The sequence below is a fragment of the Vombatus ursinus genome, unplaced genomic scaffold (assembly GCF_900497805.2).
Source record: "Vombatus ursinus unplaced genomic scaffold, bare-nosed wombat genome assembly UNPS02014793.1, whole genome shotgun sequence".
Classification (NCBI taxonomy): domain Eukaryota; kingdom Metazoa; phylum Chordata; class Mammalia; order Diprotodontia; family Vombatidae; genus Vombatus; species Vombatus ursinus.
Window position 1 is genome coordinate 23,772,391 of NW_020954571.1, and position 26,774 is coordinate 23,799,164.

At 34.5% G+C, this 26,774-nt stretch overlaps 1 protein-coding gene across 5 annotated transcripts in view; it reads right to left on the reverse strand.

The window, feature by feature from the left end:
• CYLD (CYLD lysine 63 deubiquitinase) overlaps positions 1-26,774 on the reverse strand; it is a 65,757-nt gene that overhangs the window by 5,994 nt on the left and 32,989 nt on the right. For all 5 annotated transcript variants that reach the window (XM_027869417.1, XM_027869418.1, XM_027869414.1 and 2 more), the window contains 9 exons: positions 22,889-23,054; positions 21,658-21,799; positions 19,126-19,248; positions 14,392-14,483; positions 13,182-13,248; positions 7,320-7,452; positions 6,343-6,451; positions 6,023-6,141; positions 5,402-5,618 (listed from right to left, as the gene is read on the reverse strand). In XM_027869417.1, coding sequence (XP_027725218.1) covers positions 5,402-5,618; positions 6,023-6,141; positions 6,343-6,451; positions 7,320-7,452; positions 13,182-13,248; positions 14,392-14,483; positions 19,126-19,248; positions 21,658-21,799; positions 22,889-23,054 — 1,168 coding nt within the window. The remainder of the gene's footprint in view (positions 1-5,401; positions 5,619-6,022; positions 6,142-6,342; positions 6,452-7,319; positions 7,453-13,181; positions 13,249-14,391; positions 14,484-19,125; positions 19,249-21,657; positions 21,800-22,888; positions 23,055-26,774) is intronic.

Genomic DNA, 26,774 nt, shown 5'->3' on the forward strand with positions numbered 1-26,774 from the left:
CCTCTATTTGCACTATATTCCAGCTAAATTAAACTATTTGCTATTTTTTTTTTTGGCTAGTTAATGGGGTTAAGCGACTTGCCCAGGGTCACACAGCCAGTAAGTGTTATGTGTCTGAGGCCAGATTTGAACTCAGGTCCTCCTGAATCCAGGGCCGGTGCTCTATCCACTGCACCACCTAGCTGCCCCATTTGCTATTTTCAAACACAGGATTCCATCCCCTACTTTCATCAGTCTATCAACAAGCATTCCATGTGTTACAAACTATGCAAGGTCCTGGAGATACAAAGACAAAAAGAACCAATCCTTGCCTTCAAGGAGCTACCATTCCAATGGGAAAGACAATATGTACATATAAGGGTATGTTAAAAATGAATATAGGCAGAGACAAGATGGCAGAGTAAAGGCAGCAACTCATCTAAACTCTCCCAACATCTCCTTCCAGATAACTTAAAAAAAAAAAAGGTGTCAAATCAAATTCCAGAGAGGCAGAATCAACAAAAGATTGGAGTGAGATATTTTCCAACCCAAGACAACTTAGGATGTTGACAAAAGAGGTTTATGACACTGGGGTGGGGGCCAGCCCAAAGTGCATGCAGTGACAACACCAGTAGTGGGCCTTGGAGATGGCTATGGCAATAGCGGCAGCTTCAGTTCTCAGTTCAGTGATGATAAGAGGATTATACAAGTGGTCAGAAAGAGACGAGACGGGACCCTGAATTGACACAGGGAACAAGAACTGGAGCTATTTGGCAACTCCATTGTCCATATGCAGTTTTGGGTCACAGTTCTAAGGCAGAGAGGAACATTTGTGGTCAGTCACAAGGGAACAGAGGCATTGGTCACGGTCCAGGGTAGAGAGGAGCGCTAACACTTGTGGCTACATGGAAGTAAGGGCTCTTCCCGGGTAAAAGCCAGAGCACAGCCCAGAAGAACAGTAACTACATCCATCCCAGGATAATACCACCTTAAAAGCACCAAAAACTTGCCGACTTCCAGAACTAGCTCTGAAAATAGCAGAGCAAAAAATCCTGAAGCAAGGAACAGTGCCTCCTAACTTTAACATAAAGTTCAAAGTCAAGAAATAGGCTGGAAAAAGAGCAAACAAACAAAAAAGAAGCTAACCATAAAAAAACTACCATGGTGGCAGGGAAAATCAAGACACAAACTCAGAAGAATACAATAATGTGAAAACAGCTATAAGCAAGGCCTCAAAGCAAAAATGTAAACTGAACACAAGACCAACATGAATTCTGGAAGAGTTAAAGAAAGAGATAAGAGTAGTACAGGAAAATTTGGAAAAAGAAATGAAAGTGATACAAGAAAATTATGAAAAGAGAATTAACAGATTGGTTAATCTGTCAAATTGGTTGAAGAGGCACAAAAATACTGAAGAAAATAACACCTTAAAAACTGAATTGGCCTAATGGTAAGAGGAACAAAAATTCACTGAATAAAAGAACTCCTTAAAAAACAAAATTGAGGAGCAGCTAGGTGGCGCAGTGTATAGAGCACCTGCCCTGAAGTCAGGAGGACCTCAGTTCAAATCCGGACTCAGACCAAACACTTAACACCTAGTTGTGTGACCCTGGGCAAGTCACTTAACCCGAATTGCCTAAAAATAAAAAATTAAGGAAAAAAAAAAGCAAAATTGACCATATAGGAAAAGAGGTACAAAAGCTCACTGAAGAAAATAATTCCTTAAAAATTAGAATTGGGCAAATAGAAGCTAATGACTCCATGAGACATTAAGAAACAATAAAACAAAGTCAAAAGAATGAAAAAAAATTGAAGAAAATTTTAAATATCTCATCAGAAAAATAACTGACCTGGGAAACAAATTGAGGAAAGATCATTCAAGAATTATTAGATGAAAAAAAAGGTTATTAAAAAAATGAAAAGAATTATTGGACTACCTGACAGCCATGATAAAAAAAAAAGTGGGAGGGGGTTGATATCTTATTTCAAGAAATTATAAAAGAAAACTGCCCCAATATCTTAGATCCAGAGGATAAAATAGAAATTGAAAGAATCTACCAAACACCTCCCGAAAGAGATACTGAAATCCACTGAACACCTCCTGAAAGAGATCTCAAAATGAAAACTCCCAGGAATAGTATAGCCAAACTCCAGGTCTCCCAGGTCAAGGAGAAAATATTGCAAGTAGCCAGAAAGGAATCATTCAGTCATTTCAAATAATTCCAAATATTAAGGAGCCACAGTCAGGATCACATAAGATTTAGCAATTTCCACATTAAAGAAGCAAGGGACTTGGAATATGATATTCTGGAAGGAAAAGAAGCTAGGATTCCAACCAAGAATAACCTACCTAGCAAAACTGAGTATAATCTTTCACGGGGAAAAATGGATATTTAATGAAATGGAGGACTTTCAAGCATTCCTGATGAAAAGACCAGAGCTGAATAGAAAATATGACATTCAAACACAAGAATCAAGAGAAACATAAAAAAGTAAACAAGAAAGATAAATCATAAGAGACTTAATAAGATTAAACTATTAACATTCCTTTATGGGAAGATGATACAAGTAACTCATAAGAACTTTATCATTATTAGGGTAGTTAGAAGGAGTCTACATAGACAGAGGACATGGGTATGAGTGAATTATGTTGGGATGATCTCAAAAAAAAAAAAAAAGAGTGAGAAAGAGGATGTACTGGGAAAAGGGAGAAGGGAGAAAAATAGTGAAAATTATCTTCATAAAAAAGTATCCAAGGAAGAGCTTTTACAATGGAGGAGAAAATAGGGTGGGAGGAGGGTGGCAGGCAATTCTTCAACTTCACTTTCATTGCAATTGATTCAAAGAGGGAATAATATACATACATACTTAGATGGGTATAAAACTCTATCTTACCCAAGAGGGAAGGAGTAAGGAAAGGAGATAAGGGAAATGGGTGCGGGTCAGTGATAAAAGGGAGGGCAGATTAAGGGAGGCAGTAGTCAGAAGCAAAACAGACATCTGAGGAGGGTCAAGGTAAAAAGAGAGAGAGAGAGAGATAAACAGAAAAAAATAGGATGGAGAGAAATACACAGTAACCATAACTGTGAATGTGAATTGGATGAACTAACTCATAAAATGGAAGCAGATAGCAGAATGGATTAAAAGTCATAATCCAACAATATATCGTTTACATGAAACACACTTGAAACAGAAAGACACACACAGAGCTAAAATAAGGAGCTGGAACAGAATCTATTATGCTTCAGTTGATGTAAAGTAGGTAAGGGTAGCAATTGTGATCTGAGACAAAACAAAAGCAAAAATCAACCTAATTAAAAGAAATAATCAGTGAAACTACATTTTGCTAAAAAGTACCAGACAATGAAGTAATATCAAAAGAATTTTATAGCAAGTTTCTCTGATAAAGGCCTCATTTCTCAAATATATATGGAACTGAGTCAAAAAATAAGAGCCATTCCCCAAATGATAGTCAAAGAATATAACAGGCAATTTTCAGAAAACAAAATCAAAGCTATATATAGTCATATAAAAAAAATGCTCTAAATCACTAGTGTTTAGAGAAATGCAAATTAAAACAACTCTAAGGTACCAGCTCACACCTATTAGATTGGCTAACATAACAGAAAAAGACAATGACAAAAGCTGTAGGGATGTGAAAAAACTGGGATACTAATGCACTGCTAGTGGAGCTGTGAACTGGTCCAACCATTCTGGAGAACAATTTGGAACTATGTGCAAAAGGCTATGAAACTGTCCATACTCTTCGCCCCAACAATATCACTACTACGTCTGTATCCCAAAGAGATCAAAGAAAAAAGGAAAAGACTTATATGTACAAAAATATTTATAGCAACTCTTTATGGTGGCAAAGAATTGGAAATTGAGGAGATGCCCATCTTGGGGAATGGTTGGACAAATTGTGGTACATGATTGTGATGAAATACTACTGTACTTTAAAGAAATGATGTGGGTGATGGTTTCAGAAAAACCTGGGAAGACCTGTATGAACTGATGCAGAAGGAAGTGAATAGAACAAGGAGAACATTGTACACAGTAACAGCAATACTGTAACAAAGATCAACTGTGAAAGACTTAGTTACTCTGATCACTACAATGATCTAAGAAAAATACCAAAGGATTCCTGATGAAAAATGTTATCTATGTACAGAGAGAGAAGTGATGAATTCTGAGTACAAATGGAAGTATAATTTTTTCTTTGACATGGTTAATATGAAAAGTGTTTTCATGAGTTCACATGTATAATTTATATCATATTGCTTGCCTTCTCAATGAGCTGGGGGAGGAGCTAGAGGAAGGGAGATAATCTGGAACTCAAAATTTTTTAAAATGTTAAAAAAATTATTTTTAAAATAATACAAGGGTATTTGGGGATGACACATAATAAAGCTGGAAAGGTAGTTTTCTGCCAGGTTGTAATGGGTATTAAATATAAAACAGAGATATTTATATGTGATCTTAAAACTGATGTAGAGCATTAGTGAAATTTACTGAGTTGAAGAGGTATATGGTAAGGCATACGCTTTAGGAAAATCACTTTGGCAGCTACACATAGGATAAATTGGAGAGGATAAATATCTGAGGTAGGGATGCCAATTGGAAGGCTATTGTAATAGCCTAGGAGAGAGATGATGAGGGTCTGAACTATAAAGGCTGCTTTATGAGCAGAAGTAGGGATACATATGAAAAAGGCTGTGGAAGAAGAAATGTTGAGATCTGGTAACTGAATAGACAGGTAAGGAAAATTAGAAGTAGAGTATAATGTTGAGGTTGTGAAATGGGGTAATCTGGTGCTCTTTACATAAATAAAGAAGTTGAGGAATGGGCTTGTAGGGCAAAATAATGAGTTGTTTTAGATATGTTGAATTTGAGATGTCAATGGGACATGCAGTTAGAAATGTCCAGAAAGTAGCTGATGTGAGACTGGAGCTCAAAATGGAGACTAGCTAGGAGTCATCTGCATAAAGATAATTAAACTCACAGAAAATTGATGAAGTCATCAAGTGAAATAGTGTAGAGAGAGAAGGCAGCCCAAGACTTTGCATAGGCTATTCCCCTATGCATTAGTTCTACAATAAGACTTTCCTGATTCCCACAGTAATTAGTACTATTCTTGTATTTTCTTCTTTACTTGTACTTTTGCACCAGAGTAGAACCTAAATTCCTAGAGGGCAAAAATTGTTTTATTGTCTTTTTCTTTGTTTCCCTATATTACCTGCACACAGGAGGCACTTAAGTGTTTGTTGAGTTAAACTGAATCCATTAAAGTATTTTCAAGCACAGTAATATTTTGCCACAAAAGAGGGCCTCCCACTAAGAACTATGTTGATATGGTTTGCAAAATGAAAACTAAAATACCATTTTATTGCCCTAAACTTAGAAGAAAGTTGTTTTTAAATACCATCACGGTCCGCCATGCTGTCAAAGAAGAGCCAGGCAGAGTCATCTCGCCCATACTTTACAAAAGCAACATAATGGCTTGTTTCAATGCAGAGAACAGCAAACAATTCCATCTTCTGACAAGGTATACAGCCATGTCTCCAGTCCCAGTCAGGTAAGTCTTTGGGAAGTGACACTGGGTTGAATTTATGATTCAACCTCTTGGGATGAAGGTGTACCTAAAGTGAATTATTTAAGAGAAATGAGTGAACAACCTTTCTTTTTACTGTAAGTTAACAGATGCTCATATATTGTTCATTATGAAGCCCATTTACTATAATGCTAAATTCAGCATTTTAGGCCAATGCATTTCATTAACCCTTACTTTTTAGTAGAAGCCTTAAGTATTTCATAAAAGCTTAATGACAGAATGCCTGAGGAAAGTAGTCCTTTTTATAATAAAAATAAAATTAAATATGAATTCAAAAAATTTATACTTTGAAATACAGTTAAAACCTGAACTCTCTTTAGTTGGAATATTTTTCCCCACTCAGTACAGAAATAAAATACAAAACATCACCATAATAGTAAATTATATTACTTACCACATAAAAATATATTTATCAACTAAAGTCAAACTCACTTGTGTGTTGCATGTTTTACAAAATTGCTTGATTTTTCCAGCAGAAATATCAGAATCATCATAGCATTCTCTGCATTCATACATGGCAAGTCCTCCACATATCCGGCACTGTCTGGGAGCTACATTTTGGTAACAAATAATGCATCCCTCCATTAGAAAGCAAAAATGTCACATTTTCAAAGAGACAGTGTTTATGTCATCCCTAAAAACTTACTCTCCCACCCTCATGTATTTCACTTAGATCTTCTTAAATTTAAGGTATCTTTAATCACACCACCAGAGAAAAATCACTTGCAAAAAAATTTGATGTTTATACTTACTATCTTCAAGTAAATCTGTTATATTTAACTCCAGTGAAGGAAAAATTTTTTTGAAGAGTTTGAAGTCTTTTCCAAATCGAGGCATCTGAATAATCAGACACGATGGTGCCTTAAAAATATATACATATATATTAAGGTCAAAGTCCCAAAACGAATTTTTCCTATAAAACTATAAACATTCCTACTGTGATTTAGGATATAATGTAGATGAACTATAAATACATGTATAATGAAAATATTTTCAACGTATTTTATGATGACATCCAGATTTAAATCGTGTAAGCAGCTTCAATATCGACCCACGTTTAATCACATGCTGATATCATGTTGTTCACAATGCTGTGTACCAAATAAAAACAGCAAGTGGTAATGGTTATGGTCCACTGTGCTTAGGTTCATAAAATAGAGGACTCTTTTTTGCAACTATGGCACAAAACAGTCATTCATTTCTTTATTTCAAGAAATATGAACACTTGTCCATATTAAAATTCTTTCAAAAATTAATACAGTAAAAATCCTACTAATAGAGAGTAATCAATAGATTTTAAAATTATTAAAGTTTTTTGCTTTCACTGAAGGAAGGAGAAAGTAAAAATTCTTTTTTGACATATCTGAGTGGAAAAAATTTCTACTTGGACAAAATGCTAAATATTTTAGCCATGAGACATAATAATGGCTCTGTTTCACAGGATATAAATGTCTTGTTTTAATCACCTAGTTATTTTATTAACATAGATTAGTTTAAGGTTTCTCTTTGCCCCCAGAAAGCCAGAATGTTTAGTCTTAATATTTTTCATTTGCACCAGCAGATACGGCACTTCATATTAACTGTTCTGCTTGATTTTTAAAATCTCAAACTCTGCTCTTCTATTTAACATGTATACAGACAGATATTGACTTTACTACAGGACCAAGCAGTCATAAGCATTAATATAATCATAAGTATTAATAAAATTCAGTGAAGACTAGTCACTAACCTCTGCAAATTTTAGGTTACTATTGATGAAAGACCATTCTAGCAGCTGTTGAATTGTAGGAACACCAACTTTTTCATTTTTTTCCATAAAAATCTGATAGAAGTAACAATCTTGTACCTTTTGTCCTGCAGATCTAAAGGATAAAGAATACTCTGTTCTTAAAACAAATAAAGACTAAGGTGATTTGAAATGCTACGTCACAATGTGAGGATGTTCAGAAAAAAGTAATTGAGAAACAGAAACACCATACATTTCCCTAATTTTAAGTGCTCTCTCCAGAGAGCTAGAACAACTTTATAAAGAAAAGGTGAAAAATATGGACCAAATATATGGTTAACTACCTTTTAAATATTAGATGTTAAAATATTTTAAAAGTTGGTTTGTGTGTGTGACTAGGAAGGAAACAAAGGAATCATGTTAGAGCCAAAAGGCATTAATGATCATAAGCAGAATGCTTACGGTTGAATATTTACTAGAAAGTAGTAAATGACGCCCCCACCTGGATCACAGCCTTGTTGTGGTGGAGGGACTTGCGTAGCTCAATAAAAACTATGAGCTATGCCATGCAGCATTACCCGAGAGGGACAGGTCGCAGTGAAGAGTTCTGACAAAAGGTAATCCATTGGAGAAGGAAACAGCAAACCATTCCAGTATCTTTGCCAAGAAACTCCATGGATTAAGATGCTAAAAGATATGACACCGAAAGATGAGCCTCTCAGGTCGGAAGGTGTCCAGAGGACAGAAGGGTCTGGTATATTACAATCCACAGGTCATAAAGAGTTAGACATCACTGAATGACTGAACAACAACAAAAGTAAACAGCATATGATGACTGGGAAAAAAAAAACTGCCAATCCATGATCTGGATAGGGCCTTACAGATAATTTACTTAATCTCGTTTTATAGAGTTTCATGTGAGTTGTTATTGAAAAGGTCACAAAAGGAATGAATAGTAGAGCAAAGGCTAGAACTCAGGTCTCCTTCTTTCCAGTCTGTTGTTTTTTCCCTTTCAGGATGCTGCTTCATTTCCTCAACTAGTATTGTCTACCATTATTATAATTACCATAACTGGACTTCTCTTCAAAATGAAATCATTTTTTAAGAACATTCAATTTTTGAGTCATAAGCTATGCTTCAAAAAGATTAATTTTAAAATTTGGTAATAAATTTTAACAGCATCCCTAATTTGTGTGTGTGTTGACTTGAGATATCTAAATTATTTACTATATCCATTTTTAGAATTTTAGGAACAAAAAGTTAACACTATACATGTGTGTCTATATTTATACACATAGACATGTATTAATAGACATACATCACACAATAAAAGACATATACAATAAAACCTTGTCTCTCCAGGGATCAAGATTCCAGAACAAAACCAAATCTGGATATAGCAAATAAAATATACAAGCTAAGAAGAGGCAGAATTTTATAGTGGAAAGAGTACTGAATTTAGAGCTCAAGTCCTGGCTCTGCCATTTATTTGTTTGCCTTATGACTACAAGCAAAGTACTTCCTTCTCTGGTCTTGTATTCTCATATGTTTGAGGAAAATGGATTAGATTCTCTAACTAGTATTCTGTAGTACTCCAGTATTCTGTAATTCTGTGAAATCAAAACACCCTCTTTGACGGGGAAGAAGACAGCCTTAGATCAAAAGCGTAACACAGAACCATGACATAGCAGTAATGAAGGATTTCACCTCTCTGCTAATTCTTTCTTTCTGAAGCTAAAATCATAGCAGCTAATCATTTTTTGGCTTGTCTTTGAGACAATTTTATCCTTCAAAAGGTAAAGGAAGCAATGATGGGGAATGGTTTAACTGGATCTGATTCTCACCAATACAAAGGAACTGATTGCTAAATTCAAAATTATGAGAACTATGGGCGGAAGTAATTATTCCATCTTAAAATGTGTGAAAAAGAAAAGCCATAAACAAGCATGACATATACCATAGATTTTAAAAAGAACAGTTTTCAAAGGATTCAGAAAAAACAATAGGTAGGATTTCAAGTTCTATAATTTTATGGGGAAAGTCAGGCAAGTAGCAACAGCAAACTCTGAGAAATAAACTCTGTAGACATAAAAATAACTCCAAGAGAGCTGTCAAAAGAAACCAATGTGGATGCACAGGGAACTCACTCACCAACTTAGATTTTTAAAAATATAAAGCCAGGCATGGTATTACATAACCTATAATCTGTGCTATTGGGGGAGGCTAAGCCTAATGGATCAGACATCCACCTTTGAAATCAGGAGTTCTGAGAGCTGCAGTAGGACTACAGCTGGTCAGGTGTCAGCATTAAGTTGGCATTAATATGGTAAAACCTCTCCTCTCCCCCAAGGTGGTGGAAGGCCATCAGGCTGCATAAGAAGGAGTGAATTGGCCCAGGTTGGAAATGGATACAATTCAAAGCTTTCAAATGGATTAACACTGGAATTGGACTCATGAGTGGCTGCTGCACTTTCCAGGCTGGGTTGAGATAGGGAAACCCAGTCTCAAAAATTAAAAAAAAAGAAAAAGACAATATGAAGATAAAAGCAAGGTCTAGAAGAGTGGATGAGTATGTCTTCTCCTTAGCCTGCATACTTTATTTGCTATATGCAGGTTTTGATTTGTTCTAGAAGCTTGGTCCCTGAATAGACAAGGTTTTATAATATATATGTTTTATTGTGTGTGTATATGTGTGTGTGTCTATAAATAAATATATACATGTAAATACAGACATAGATACAGTGGAATAGTGTATGGCACAGTATATACAGAAATATATAGAGGAATAGTAGATGGCACAGTACCATAACCAATGTTTCAGTAATGCTAAAAGCCAGAAGCAGCTAGGTGGTGCAGTAGATAAGAGCACTGGGCTTGGAATCAGGAAGACTCATCTTCTGAGTTCAAATCCAGCCACAGACACTGCCTCAGTTCCTCATCTGTAAAATGAACTGGAGAAGGAAATGGCAAACCACTCCAGTATCTTTGTCAAGAAAACTCCAAATGAGGTCAGGAAGAATCAGACAACTGAAAACAACTGAACAACAACAACAAAAAGCTAGAATCAGTTTAGGCTAAGAAAGTCTATTTTCAGTTCAACTGAGGAGAAAGAAAGTATCAAAGAAGGGACAGGACTACAGATAGGGCAGATGATGAAAATAGAAACAAACAAAAAACAGTCTTCCATTTTCCAAAGAAAATTAATCTTTGGGCTAGAAAGGAATGATACGAAGAAAAATTATAAGACAGTATCTACTTATCCTTGTTAAATAAGTTCAAGTCACCAGCCCAGATTAAACTAAATCCCAAGGAATTTACAGAATTAGTTAACAAATGTCAAGAATAGAAAAGATTCTGTGGGATTGGAGAAAAGCAAATTTAAAAGCAAATTAAGTTAGCTTAATTTCTATTCCTGGCAAAATTCTAGAACATATTATCGAAGAGATAGTGAGTGAACATTTAACTCATTCAACAAGAAGTTATTAAGCATATACTATGTACAAGGATGCTGTGTGCTAACTGCTAGGGATGAAAAAACAAAATGAAGAACAGACCCTGCCCTCAAGGAATTTATGTCTTACCGGGAAGACTTAAAGACAAGCAAGCGAAAAATAATTTGAGAGAGAGAAGACATTGAAAGGTGGACAACCACAGGGTGGTGAAAGGCCTTAAGCTCATGCCATATGAAAACCAGTATGAATAAGGAAGGGATTTGGGATATTTAACCGAGAGAAGACTTAGGAGGTAATGATAGGAATCTTCAAGTATCTGAAGGCTTGTGATAGGAAAACAAGATTAGGCTTGTTCTGCTTGGTAGATCTAGGAACAATGAGTGAAATATACAGACTAACAAGTGAAGTCAATGCTAAACATGGCCTGTCTCCTGAATAATTTTAAAATGCTGATCAATCTGGTTTATTCTGGCACTGTTTATCAACCTGTACCCAGACAGATGCTAAAGAACCATTTTGTCTCCAAGACTTCTGAAAAACATCCCCCTTCCATGGAGGTTTATGCAAAATAAGGGCAGGCTGATAGTTTTTACATATGCTAAAGCTAAAGGCTCTGATTAAAAAAAAAGTCTGAAGACTGAAAAATTTGATCATCCTAGAAACTTTCAAAGATGTCACAAACTTACTTATTATTTACAAAATTCAAGTTAGTTCATGTATAAGTAAAAAAAATTCTGATAAGGTTCTCTCATATTTTTGGACATTCACTGAAAGATCAAGTGACAACTAAGGAATAAGTATGACAAAGCTATTCTGCTGCCAAATAACTGTAGTACTTACTCTGAGGAAGCAGGCTTAGTATCTGAGAATATTTTTTTAATCATCTTCCTGCCCTCCTCCCCAAATTTAAAACCACTGACTCAACCTATGGACTAAAGTATTTAGAATGTGACCTCTTACTAGAGTTAGTCCATCATATAATAATAGTCATATTACATTATTATGAACATTATTAATTAATAGTAGTAATAGCTAAATTTGTATAGTGTTTTAAAATTTGCAAGGTGCTTCATCTGATTTTATTTCAGTAGCTCTACAGAACTTCAAATTTCACTACAACATTAAAGATACAAATGCTAATGCTGCTTGTGACTAGAATTCTACTGAAAACCAAAGAGACAAACTGGGGGGAAATCAGAACTTAGTGCTGAATCAACAGAAGCACATCTTTTGATGATGAAGAATGTATGGGATTTGAAGTGAATTCTCCTGAAAATACTCCAACATAAACTCTTAAAGGATGAGAGAATGTTTTCTTCATACCGCATGAAGATAAAGTGCTTAAAAAAAAAAAAGAGCAGGTGCAAGCCATCAAATAAGACCACTGCTGTTGATGCAAAAATCACAGATGATATTTTCAACTATGTTGAAAAATAAAAACACATAGCAATAGTAAAAGAGATGATGACCTGGCAGGAGAAAAAGAGATGAGAAGCTGCTTCAGCTCTTGAAAAGACCAAAAAAAAAAAAAAAGCAACCATCTTATACTGATCAAGAAATAGGTCAGGAGTTAAGTATACTTCATTTTGCCTTTATGAGAAGAGAAAAATAACCAAAAAACAAAGTAACAATGGGACTTTTTTAAAAGCAAGTTCCAAAGTCAGTGTTGGGTTCCAGAGCAATTCAGTGCTATGCCCCATACCATCTACATATTCATAGTGATATCCCAGTAACCAATGCTGGAAATCATGGCACTCAATGTTTAATAAAAAGTTATGTCCAGTACACTCTGTTTAGAAAGTCAAAGAAATGCATAATAAATTTTAGAAAACTTTCCATTAAAAGAGTTTTAAGAATTCTGGCATACGAGGGGTAAATCTTCAGATATCTGGTAAACTGAATCATCCAAAGACTCATTCCCTGAAGGTTGCAGATAGCCAAAGAACCAAATGTATCAAGTTCAACAATTGTACTCAAGGTGAAAAAAAATGATTCATGAGTTATAGAATCGAAAACAAGAGACCCAATTTAAGACTAAATATTTAATTCTTTAAGTTAGTAACAGATAGAAGGAAATAATGTTCTTAAAGAATATGATTATCTTACAGTAAGATTCTCCTAAAAGGTTCATTAACTTATTCTATGAAAATATTTGTACATAACTTCATAAAAGGATGGTTTGCAATAACATTTCTTTCTCAGATTAAAGTCAAATTTAAATTATGATCATTTTCCAAACTAAGTTTATGTTTCTGGAGAAACTATTGACGAAAATTAATTTAAGCCATTGCGACTTAGCACATTACAAGCAATCAATGCAATACTAATGGTGAAGTCACTTCTACTGAAATTAAGACAGCTTTAAAGGGAGTATCAACTTTATTAAACTGTCATGAAAGGATTAGAAATTTACCTTATCTTTAATAATGGTTCTACCCTCAAAATATGATGAAACAGGATGTTCAAGAATTCTTCAGGATCTAGGTGAAAATGAAAGTAACTTAAGCAGAAAATATTTAACCAAATAAGTTCTGTTTATTTCTAAGTCACTTCAATTCCAAATTCAATTTCAAAATGAATACTGTTCTAATTAGCAACAGAAATCTGTAATTCCCCTTGTTCTTTAAAAGTGCAAAAGGTTTCAGACAAAGATTAAACCAGCACTGTCCTCCAATTTCACTATAATCATACTAACATTTAAATAGTAATACTAGTTTAATTACAATGTGATACTTGCCATTTTTAATAGGGTATTTGGGATAAAAGGATTAAGCCAATTTTCCCTACCATTTAAATAATAACTGTAATTTAATTTTTGATCAGCAGTACTAAAAGTCAGTTAAAGCATACTGAGAAGGCCAAGGCCATGAGTTTCCATCTCTATAATTAGTAGAAAAACATGATTCCATGACTCTTAGCCTAATCCCAGATAACCATCATTCTGTCAAAATAGGTATTGCTATAAAAAAAAAAATGGATGGCTGTATGCAATTCATCACCATTACTTGAAAAACTTCAATGGAAAAAAAAAAACATTTAGGCATCTTCTCCTAGATGGCATTATGCTAGGTGATAGAACTACAAAGACAAAAACAAAACAGTCCTTGTCCTGAAAGAACTTACAATTCAATTCAGAACTTAGAGGTTGATTAATTACTAAGGTAGAATGTTACACAAATTTTCAAATTTGCACACTGTATCACAGTAGTGGAAGAGGATTGGAAGCTTGTATGTTTTTTCTTTATTACAAAGGGATAGAGGAAATAGGAGAGTATTTCCAGAAATGACTGTGATATAAGAACAAAAGTTCTTTAAAAGAGTCAGCAGCATCATTTTCACATAAATAAAATGTTTGTCCTTTCTGCCTATATATTTATTCAAACTAGCCAGTTTCTTAAAAGAAATTGTCTTTTTTATCACCATTTTGTTTTCAGAAGACAGAAAATATAATTTGCTAAAGAAAAAGGTTCCATAAAGTAAATATTTAAAAGGTTACTTTTACCCTATGATAAACTGAATCTCCAGTTGTACACACACATGCCTTTAAATAACTTAAAATGTACTTCTATAATTCCACTTCAATCTATATTTACAACATATACTATCTATGAAGTCAATGTTACCTTTTTCCTCTGAGGTAAAACCTGATGCAGCCTCAACTTTCTCAAGTATTTTCCTCAGCTTCATAATTTTTGTGGCACAAACATATCCATATCTATAATAGAAGATAAAATAGCTATTTATTAATTTATAATAGCACTATAATTATACAACAATAAACATTCAGAATTCTACAAGTTTTAACTTCAGGATTTCATATATTAATATAATATCCAATTATTCTGAAAAAGTAAATTAGTACAGTTCCTTTTGAGACTGTGAGCATTTAAATAGATTCTATAGAACAAGAAATAGCTATCAAGATTATTTAATTTCTTTAAATATGTGATTTCTTATTGCCAGAAAAAAAAAGATGCATGTTCAAATTTGGTTTATATACAGAGAAAAAATGTTGGATATGGCAAATGGAAAGGGAAAAAGTCTACTTTATATCTCTATTAAAAATGAACAAATGGAGTTTTAAATATTGGCATAATAGTCATTGTTACCTAGGTTTAAATTTCTATTTGTATATAATACATAATTACTTTAATATATGATAATTATATAATGTTTCTATTATTATATGTACATACATACAATTTTTAAGTCAAAGTTTGCATTTTCCATCAGATATGGTATTTTTATAATTATCTGGATAAAGGCTTACACTAAACTATGAGGGGTGGGAATGGAAATATCCCAACAGTACTACAAAACATAACTGTAAAAAGATACTATGGATGATAACCAATGTGACCAAAAAAAAAAAAAAGAATAGTGATAGAAATGCCCAGTAAACCTTAGGTGAAAAGAAATGAGAAAAATTTTTATGTCTGTTTATAGTTATCACTCAGCATTCGCAGGGCTTCGGGACATAGGGCCCTGTGCACTTGAAAAACCACCAATAACTCTAGGCTCCACCCCAAACCTTTATTTTTAATAAATCTAATCATATTTATTTAACACATAAAACAAGTAAAACAATACACTGCATCCATAAAAAAAGTTGCAGTTTCTACACAAGAGCTGGAAAACTATGCAGTCTTCACAGTTGCTAGTATCAGTGCAGCAACTGCTTCATCAATTTCCTTGTCTTTTGAAAAGTGTAAGATACAAAGATCATCTGGGTGGGAGAAAATCATGTAACTGAGTCTGGCTGGTAGAGACATAAACAGGAAGCATTCCCAAAGAGAAAGTGGAGCCTGTAGTTCTTTAGTGCACTGGAACTTTTAACAAAATTTGACTGTTGATAACAATTTTGTGTATATATACTTATGGTAGTAAATAATAAAACATTAATAATATGTAGTATTTATGCATTTGTTGGTGTTGTTGAATTGTTCAAGTTGTTTCGACTCTTAGTGGCCCCATTTGGGGTTTTCTTGGCAAAGATACTGGAGTGGTTTGTCATGTCCTTCTCCAGCTCATTTGACAGACTGAGGCAAATGGAGCTAAGTGACTTTCCCAGGGTCACACTGCTAGGCAATGTCTGAGGCCACATTTGAACTCAGGTCTTCCCAACTCCAGGCCCAGTGCTCTAATCACTGTAGCACCTCACTACCCATTTATGCATTTGTGACTTACTAAATGTATTTTTTTAGTTTTCTTTACATATGTGTATCATCTGCAATTTTCCACAGTACACTGCAAATCTCCAAAAATTCCCATTTAATTATTGATGGCCAAACCACAAATAACCAAAACCTTAATGTGAAACCCACAAATGTTGAAGAATGACTGTATTAACAAACAGAATAAAAGTAATAAACAACTTCAAATTCCAACACTGAGAATAAAATGATTGATAGGTATCATGATACTTGGTGGCCTGAGATTCATGACCAGAATACAGAAGTTAAGGAGAAATGTATTCAATATTAGGTATGGGTGTTGGAGGGAGGCGTAGGATGAAGGTATTTCAAGAAGAGGTATATACACCTCTATGGAAGTCCATAGGCTAGAAAAAAATAAGGGAGAGTATGTGAGAAAGATCTAGTGAGAGATTAAGGAAATGTTAAAGTCCCTACACATCTTCATACCACTGAGCAGTTAATAAATTATTTCCATGGCATCATTCCTTATGGTATGAAGAAAGGAAGACTAGATATAGTTAGGTTGATATGTAGTCGGAAGAGCAACTGTATTCAGTTGCTGATCCTTCATTAAAGGATCCATAATCCCATGGATGTCTCTAGTGGCTTGCTGAAGAATGCCATACTTGCCACTATTCCTACTAATATTTATGCTGATGTCTTAAACAAATATAAAAGGACTATTTATCTAATTTGCTTTAAAAAAAAAAGATAGTGAAAATATTTAACATGTAGATAAAAGAATTAAAATTTAAAAAAAAACCATGACAAGCTTGAATGAGCCCATATTTAGATTCAATTAATTAAGTGTACAAGTACAAAATGGAAAGAATATGTCATAAAAGAGAGAAGTTTATGGGAAACAGGCCTAGGGGTTCTAGTTGACAAACTCAATATGAGTCAAAAGTTAAATTTAATTGATACTAACTCAATATATCCACCTTCATTGTGGATAATCCCTCCAATAATCCACACTGCAACTCAACCACTCCTGCTCAATCCATGCCACATTTGGTCCATATCCTCACATATGTTTGCCCAATGTACTGAAGATCTTTCTCACGTCACCTTGACTTTGTGAAAATGCCAAGATAACATTGTGGTATTCATCAGTAATTCCTCACTCTTGACACATGACCAGTCCTTCTTTTTCAAACATACATTTCATTGATGACTTTCTCTAAATCATTTCTCCTGCCATAATTCTTTGTTTATAACATATATAAATCCTTGCTTATAATATATTGCAGCAAGCTCATGCCATTTCCCTCAGAGTAGATCTTCACCTTCAATTCTTTGGATACATGACACACAGCCATACAATGTCAGTGGAAGACTGCTGTTGTTAAAAAAAGATGGATTTTTAGATCAGGAAAATTCATGTATATTCTCCATGTGTGTATATATACATATATATACACACACACACACGTACACATATATATACATACATATATACATATGTACGTACTACATATCTACATATGCACACACACAGATGAGTTTTATAGGTTGTCCATACAAAGAGAGGTGATGGACTCAAGAGTATAGACTGAGACATAATTTTTTTGGACATGGTCAATGCAAAAATTTTTTATGATTGGTTATGTATGCTCACAACAGGGGTTTTGTTTTTCCTGCTTTCTCGGGGGGGAAAAGAGAATAGGAGAGAGAGAACACAGATCTTTGTTTGAAAAAAAGTTTAAGAAAATTAAAATTTTTTAAAATGTTTTATACTAAGTTCAAAGTCCCAATTAGGTATTCTCACATACCACCTATCTCCCCACTCATCAAAACTTTTATTGGGTATCTGCTTTTATTTCTGCCAATATAAACAATTCCTACAAACCAAATAAAAACATGTTTATATTTCATGTACTAGGAAACAGAAAAGGTTTTATAACTATAATAAATATATTCCTTGTAAGAACCTTGTAATTTAAAAACACTCATCTGTTTCTAATATGAGAGTTAACAAGCAGCTACTATATACATAATATTTTCCCCACTGTGGTCCTAATCCTTTACATAAAAGGTATCCCAAAAGTCTTAGCGCAATTTAAAATTTTTGTAACTGCACTAAGACTTTTTGGGACACTCTATCAGAGGTGGGGAATCTGCAGCCTCGAAGCCACATGTGGCCCTCTAGGTTCTCAAGTGCAGCCCTTTAACTGAACCCAAACTTCACAGAATAAATCCTTTTATTAAGTTATCAAGGCAATGTGAGAAAGATCTTCAGTCCATTGGGCAAACTTATGTGAGGACATGGACCAATTATTGCATGGATTGAGAAGGCATGCTTGAGATGCAGTGTGGATAATTGGAGGGATTATCCACAATGAAGCTGGATATATTGAGTTAGTATCAGTATCAGTTACTTTAGACACATTATATAGAGTCTAAGTACAATAAACTTAAATGCAATTTGATATACCTACTTCATTTAGACACTATTCCTACTAATGTACATATATGATGATAAAGTGAGAATCCCAAGCATCTTGGTTTTCCTTAACCCACCACAATCACTAAAGTTCAATATATTCCAGTAAGGTTATTTAAACCATTTCATGGTACATTACATAATAACTTCATTGGAGTTAAGAAATCAGAACACCAGGATAAGTTATAATGGGATGATCAAAGTACATTTTTTTTTTAAAAGGTACATATTAGGACTAGGCATGGTGGCACACTCCTGTAATCCCTGCTACTAGGAAGGCCAAGGCTGATAGATCACTTGACCTTGAGAGTGCTACAGCAGGGATAAAGCTGAACAGGCATCTGCACTAAGTCTGACAGCAATATGGTGAGCCCGTAGGAGCAGAGGGCCACCAAACTGCTGCCTAAGCTGGGGTAGCAAACTGGTCCAGGTCAGAAATGAAACGGGTCAAAGTTTCTGTGCTGATCAGCAGCTGAACTTCAAGACCTGGTGAGAAAGAAAGACCCAATATCCAAAAAAAAAAAAAAAAAAGCATACATATGTGTGTGTCTATATATACATATATATGTATGTATATGTATATGTGTATGTATGTATGCTAATTATTTTCTCTTCCATATTACATAATGTGGTGGAGTAGTTAATTACCATACAAAGGTTAGCAACCAAATACCTATACCAAAGGCAGGATATTAAGCTATAATACTTTGTATACTTACATTCTAAGAGGATTTACAATCTCTGTCCTCAGTAGCTCTTGAGTTTCGCTATAATATTCTACATCATTCTTTTCTTTTGGCCTAAGTAAGACAGTGTCCAAAACAGAACTAAAAGAAAATAAGCTGAAAAACAAACATAAAAATGCATTTTGGGGAACTCTCAACACGTGGAAATATTAAGTTTTAATACAAGAACTAACAAACTGATTCTAAAAGCAAAAATAAAAATCGGAGGACCAAGATATAAAGTAGAGGGGAAAAGTAAAACATTATTAAATGCTAATGTTTTCAAACATGGAAAAACTGAAACTCCTAGGAGATCCATCATTCAATTTAATTTAGACAGAGAACCCATTTTATGCAGAACACTCACTGTGTTAGAAGCTGGAGATATGAAGTTGAAAAATAAAACTGTCTATGCCCTCAATTCAAATAACAATCCAACAAAACCCTACTATGTGCCACCCACTACACAAGGCAATATGGATACAAAAACAAAAATCAACATAGTCCCAACTATCTGAGAAGGGCTTATACTCTACACATATATACAAATAAGTATGATAAAGGTAAACTGAAGAAGGAAAAAGCACTAACAACTGGACAGACTAGGGAAAACTTCATAGAGGAGAAGGCACTGAAACAATCCTTAAAGGACAGCAATAATTCTGGGTGTTGGCGATATAGTTGAGACATAGTGGAATGTGTTGGCAATGTAGTTGAGACATAGTGGAAGTACCTTCTGGGCATGAAGGGTGGCTTGTGGGAATGAACAGGAGGAGGACTGTTAAGTATGGGGGGAAACTGGTAGCCTAGTTTAGACTAGACAGATTTGGTAAAGGACAACGGTCTGAAATAAGGCTAAAAAGGCAGACAAGAAACAGATTATACGGTCTTATAAATGCTGAACTGAGTAGTTTGAATTTTATCCTAGAGGCCAACAGGGATACCTTGAGGCTCTTACACAGTTGTGTGGCATGGTCAGACCTGTACTTCAAATAGATGACTTTGGCATCTATGTGGAAAATGGATTAGAAAAGGGAAAGACTAGAAGCAGAGAAACCAATGAGGAGCTTTTGTAGTGCTCTAGATAAGAGCTGACATGGGCCTGAACTAGGGTGGTAATCATGTAAATGGAGAGGACAAAGATGCAAGATATGTTGTGGAGGTAAAACTAAACAAGACTTAGAAACTGAATGGATAGGGAAGGTTTGAAGGAGGAAAGAGTCAAGGAAGACTATGGGGTTAAAAACCTAGGTGACTGGGAAGATGTGGCCCTTAACAGAAACAGGAAGGTATGGAAGATGGTCAAGATTAGGAGGAAGATAATGAGTTTACAAGCTAATGGAGGAAGGGGATAAAAACATACCCAAATACAATGTAATGTAAAATGTGGTAAATGAAAGGAGTCAGACAAAAAGGTGTAAGAAATCTGAGAATGAAAAGATCTTTCACAACTACAGAGTTGAGGGAAGCCTTCATGGAAAAAATGGAACCTACACTGGGGCTTGAAAAAATAGGATTTCAATACATGGAGATGTGAAGAAAACTTATTCTAGGTATAAGGAAAACTGTCTTTCCAAATGCACAGAAGTAAAAAAATTACAGGACAAATATGAAAAACAGGTGGAAAGAAATCCAGACTGCCTAGATTGTAAAGTGTGAAAAAGGAACAGGGCTAAATATGGCTGGCAAGGCAAACTGTAGCCAGGTTATGAAGATTTGAAGATACCTCTTATCCCCCACGAAGTCCTGCCAGGATGAAGCAACTAAGAAATAGGAAGGAAGAAGAAATGAAAATGGGATGGAAATTATTTTTTAGAATCCAGTGGGAAAAATAAGGCTTGACAATACTGAAGTTGCTTTTTTTTAAACTGCCTACAAGGCAAAAAGATAATTGGGTATGACAATTACAAGGAGACCCACAAGGTCTAATCATGTCAAAAGGGGCTGAAAATCTTTGACAAAAGTACTAATCTAGCCCAAAGACTGACAAATCCACAACCACTCTAGATTTGTTCAAATCATGGCTCTGTCATTTACTATTTTGAGCAAATTACTTAACTTCTCTCGGTTTCTGTTTCCTCACCTGTAAAATGATCATGTTAAGACTATATATTCTCTAACATTCCTTTCAATCCTAAATACCATGATGAACTAATTAAAAGGTATAATCATCACATGTTAACAAAGAAGTAACTCAATTCACTGTAGAACAAACTGCACATACAAATATCACAGGGGTTCTATTGTATATCTTTTGAATGGCAGATTTCTGAATTTGACCCTATCCCCTAAAATCTTTTGAATAGTTTATTTCTAGATGTGACTCTACCCCCATAAAAGAAACTTACTACATACCAACAAATGGACTGCTGCAAGTACCACTGTTTGATGCATACAGAGATGGCAGAACTTGTTCATTCTTTAGAGAATTAGATGTTTGATGTGTATTGCCCTTAGTGTAGTGTGCATTGCTTCTAATACCATCATTAACCTAGCACCTTCATCACTCAGCTATTTCAAACTTACCAGAATAAGGTAGAGTCTAAGTAACAAGAATTGTAATGGCCCTGGATACCTTTCTTCTTTCCAATCATTACCTCTAAACCTTCTTTTTCCATTTTTGGTGGAGTATTCTCTTCCACCACTTCACTTAAGTAACCTCCAAATGCTGTAAAGAAAAAGTCAACATGAAAGCAATTCTCAAAAAATAATTGGGTTGTTTGTTTCTACCCACACTTTCATTTTTCTTAACTACATTTTGATGCACTGCTACATAGCTACTATGGAAACCAGATTTCCAAGGTTAAAAATGAGTTTTACTTGCATTATTTAGCTCAGTTTACAAAAGCTGTAATTGATTCCTGCCTTTTTTTACCCTCAACCCACCCCAAATTTTAATTAGTAATTAACATATAAGCTTTTAAGAGCATATATAGCAGCAGCAAAAGTTGGCCAAGTAAAATTTTGTTGACCAAAGCAGAAAGAGTTGTTTCAATTGTTGCAATTAAAAGCACATTTTGTCACTAAAACATGTTCTTAATGCAAAGAAACTAACAGAAGGAAGCTGAGAAGGAAAAGAACAAGCAGGACACCTCTGAAAGTAACATGGTAAATTTATTGTATGCTTTTTTAAAAGTGCTTTCATAAACATTTATTGTCCAAAAAATTGCTAACATTTTACTTGCACCCACTCAACTCTTAAAATGAAGTATTTTTCAGTATCTATGCAAGAACTAAAGTTAACTAGTTATTAGCTAAATCTAGGCAACGGATAATTTCCTGAAACTGCAACATTTAACAGAGAAGAGACATGCCTTATGCTAATAAATCAAAAACAATTTTCTAGCATGAAACTAATTTATTTCAAAGTTTGTGCTTACTTTGTAATAAGCAATTCATTTAGACAAAGAATTTGGCGTAAAAAAGACTAAATTTTAATTTCAATCTTCTGAAATTACTGAAAATTAAATTACTAAGGACAACAGTAAAGGTTTAAAAAAAAAAAAAGAACTTCTTGATTTTTAAAAGTCTTCAGCCACTATGTATAGTTAAAATCTTGGAAAAATTAATTTCTCATCTAGGATAACTAAAAATGTAATCACTATGAGCCAATGAAGGGATTCGTTAATACTAAATGAAAAGGCATATTAATGTTAACCAAAACTGGCTACAATATTTTCATTTCTAACTACTAAATCCTGAGATTGGAAATGGAATCTGTTCCAAACTGGAAATAAATAAAAAAGGTTGCAAATACCTAAAGAGTTGCACCGTTCAATCTGGTTGGAAACTGGCTGAAGTGAGGCAAACCTAGAATCAGGCCTGCAGCTCTTGAGTTTAACGAACAGCGCTTTCTTCAGGGCACAGGTGAAATAACGCGTACCTCTGAAAGTTCCATCTGTGCAGCCTGCACATTCATCTTCCTGAAATAAAATATGCTTAGAGGTGAATTATTCTGCATGTACAAAGGTAACAGTTAAAGAACTGATTTTTTTTTAATTTATCTCATCCTTGATTCATTGGGAGTGATACTGAGATTTCCATTAGGATGATTATTTCTGGAAGTTTAAGACATTATTGAGGCTGAGGTCTTTTATTTTAAAAGTGACAAGTATGGACCCATAATTTCTTTTGTTTATTTTTAAAAGAAAGGCTTGAATCTTCTCTAGGCTACTGAATCTCTTCTACCACTACCCTAAGTAAGAAAAAAAAATGAAGCCATTAATTTCTTTGAATACACAATGATAAATATTATTCACAGCAATGAATAATGAACTAATAAGGAAAAAGGAAAGATGTGCCCTTAAATGAGTGACACTTCTCAGATTCTCCCCTTCTAAGACATGCAACAATAAAGGAAAAATCCTTCTGCATATTTCTAGAATTATTCTCTAAGATTATTATTATTAGGTATAGTAGAAACTATACCATTATTGGGATGAGATGCAAGGTTAATTGTATTCACAAGAAAATACCATTTCCAGTAGATTCCTCTCTTTCATCACTGAAGAGGTATTCCTAAGGTTAAGTCTTCCTACCTGTGGCCTTCTTACTCCCTCCCACTTCTTTTAGGACCTTGCATTGACAGTTATCATCTCTATCATGCATATTCTATCTCTCCTCCACTGATTCTTTCACATCTGCCCACAAATATGTCCAAGTTTCCTCAATCCTTTAAATAAGATTAAAAAAAAACTCTCCTTTTACCTTTCTACCTCATCTATCATGCCATCTCTCTCCTCCCAGTCACGAATAAGTATCTTTTAAAAGATGCCTGTAGCCAATGTCTCCATTTCTTCCTTTCCTAGTTTCTGTTCAACCTCTTACAACCGGGCTTCCACTTTCATTGCTTTATTGCAACTCTGAAAAGGTCACCGGTAATTATTCCTAATCTCCATGCTCAAATGTTTTGGTCATATTCCTTGAGTTCTCTGCAATCTTTGACACTGCTGACATGTTCCCAATGCTGCTAACCTCCTTCCTTCACTCCAGAAACACTATATTCTCCTGCTACTCCTCCTACTTAACAACCCTCCTACCTCCTTCCTATTTGCCTTCTTCCTGATCCCTTAAATTTGGGTTATTCTAGGTCCCTCCTCGTCTTACCCTCTACACTTTGTCCCTTGTCAATCTTAATTATTTTCACAGCTTCAGATACCATCTTTATGAAAGGGTCTCCTAAATTTCAACCTTTAGCCCTGACCTATCTTACATGTCTCTGATTATCACTATGGAAAAAAGATTTTCCCCCAGGAACTTATGCAGCACTTTAAGTCTCTAACATACTTATATTATTGTACATTACAGATATGATTGTCTTATATCCAACTACAAAACAAGCTTAGAGTGCAAGAGTCATGTCTTACCTAAACTTTCTCTCTCCCAGCACAGTGCTCTGAACTGAGTAGATGCATAACATTTATTAACTGAATGAATAAATTAATAAATGGAGAAAAGATTTTCCTGCTTATTGAATAAACCATTTAGTGGGCATACCTCTAAAGAGTGGCAAGGAGCCTCTTTCTGACCTATAGATTGAAAAGCTAGGCTCAATGTTTACTGTTTTGCTCATGACAATAAAAGTAAAAAGAATAAATTTGAAAGAAAAATGAAAAGTAGAATCCCAGATGGGGAAATTATTACCAAAATTACAAAGTTAGATCATGCAGTAAGTATGATCTTACTGTTTAAAAGGAATTAAAATGGCCTTTGGTAAAAAGGTTAAAACAGTTCACTTGAACTCACTAGGTTGTACTTCAATGCTTTAATGAATTTGTGATCTCAATATGAATACTGTGCAAAAAATCAAATTGCAACCTACCCACACCTTCTCATTTTATGTAACTTTTGTCTGTGCCTTCTTGTAAGTCATCCTTAGGGAGTGTATATAACATGCTGGGAGGCTTTATCTAGATCTCTTGACATACCAAAGGATCGTTTGGAGTGTTCATTGGTTTTTCCCTTTCTCTTAACCTATAATCTCTCCACCTCTTTTTCTGGTCATATATCTCTCTCTGAAAACATTCTTTCTGTAGCCTTTCTCATGTAACTCTTCACCAGTTAGAGGTTACTGGTGGATTCATGTCCACCTTCCACCTCTCCATTGTCATTTGAGTAGCCTGTAATTTTAATTCTTCGGAGACTTGTGTTTGATGACTCACAGCTATTTAATGTCACTGGGAGAACACTGATGTTTGATTCAGTGACTAAAGAATGACTAAGAAAATTCTGGTACAGGAATTATTTGGAATATTACTGTTCCATAAGAAATAACAAATATTGAGAATTTAAAGAGAAGACGTGCAGTGATGCAGTGAGGTAAGAGGAACCAAGAAAAAAACATGCACAATGATTATAAAAATATAAATGGAAAGAATAAAAAAACTTAATGTTGTATAATTATGACCAAATTTGGTCCTGGAGAAGAATTGAAAAAATGCAACTCCCTAAGAGTATGGAATATTTCATATACTATCAATCATGGGTTGATATATTGGTTGATTTAACTAAACTGCTTTTCCCCCCTCTTTTCAAAATTTTGAGTTATACAGAATGCCTTGATGGATACGAAAGGAATATAAAATTCAAAAACAAGTGATATAAAAACAAAAAATGACAATAAAAAAGATTTAAAAATTAAAAGATGCACTTCTGCTTCAAGAAGAAACCTGAGGTCATTAAAAGCAAAGGCAAGCCAGTCCAATATCCTTCTGTTCAATTCTGGGCCCAGCTCACTGTCTAGCCACAAAATCTATCCAAGGCATATCAACCTAAGGACCAGGCAGATATGTTGTCAACCCAATTGGATATCAGTTGGGACAACAGACATTCTTCATCCACTTGATTATTCCTGTGAAGATACTTAGACTGAATCCTTTTATGCTGATTAATATTTTCATCTAAAAGGCTCAGCAACGTTCCAAGGTTTGACGCTATCAGTATAAAACTGTCCCAAACAGGAACATTTGGAATATCTCACCATCTATAGGGAATCTCTCTTCCATTTGCACTCTGCACTGGGCATCCTCCATGACTGAGGCAAACACCTTTAGCAAGCAACACTAGAGGATTGAATAAAGTTATCTTTGTTGATATATATTTCAAGGAATCTCACATAATTTTGATATATGCATATGAGATACCTTGTTGGACAAGACCCTTTAAAACATTTCTACTGAATACTCTGTTTTATTCATTAACAATAACAAACAGTGGGAATTTCTATTCTATTCACTTTTCAGTATATTGAGAATTGATGTTAAGAGTCACAATGTGGTGGCTCTATAGTCACTAATAAGGAAAAAAGTTTGCTACAGAAATCTTGACAGATTTTTTTCTATTTTTCATCTCTTTACTGAGCTTCTAGTTTCATCCTTAAATGCCCTTAGGGTGATTTTAGCTTAGATAAATGTCTCACCAAGTTTTCTTTAAACTTGTTTTTTGTTCACTGCTTCTCACTGTTTTTTGAAGCAATACTGTTCATAATCTTCTATCATGGTCCTTAAGATTTTACAATAAACTTATATTCTAAGCCACTGTTGCTTTTGACTGCCATACCTTTCTGCTTCGTAAGTTCGAGTATTTGCATGTTGATGTGGTTTCCAGGCTTCAGCCTTCTAATTGTAGAGACTGGTTTACATTGG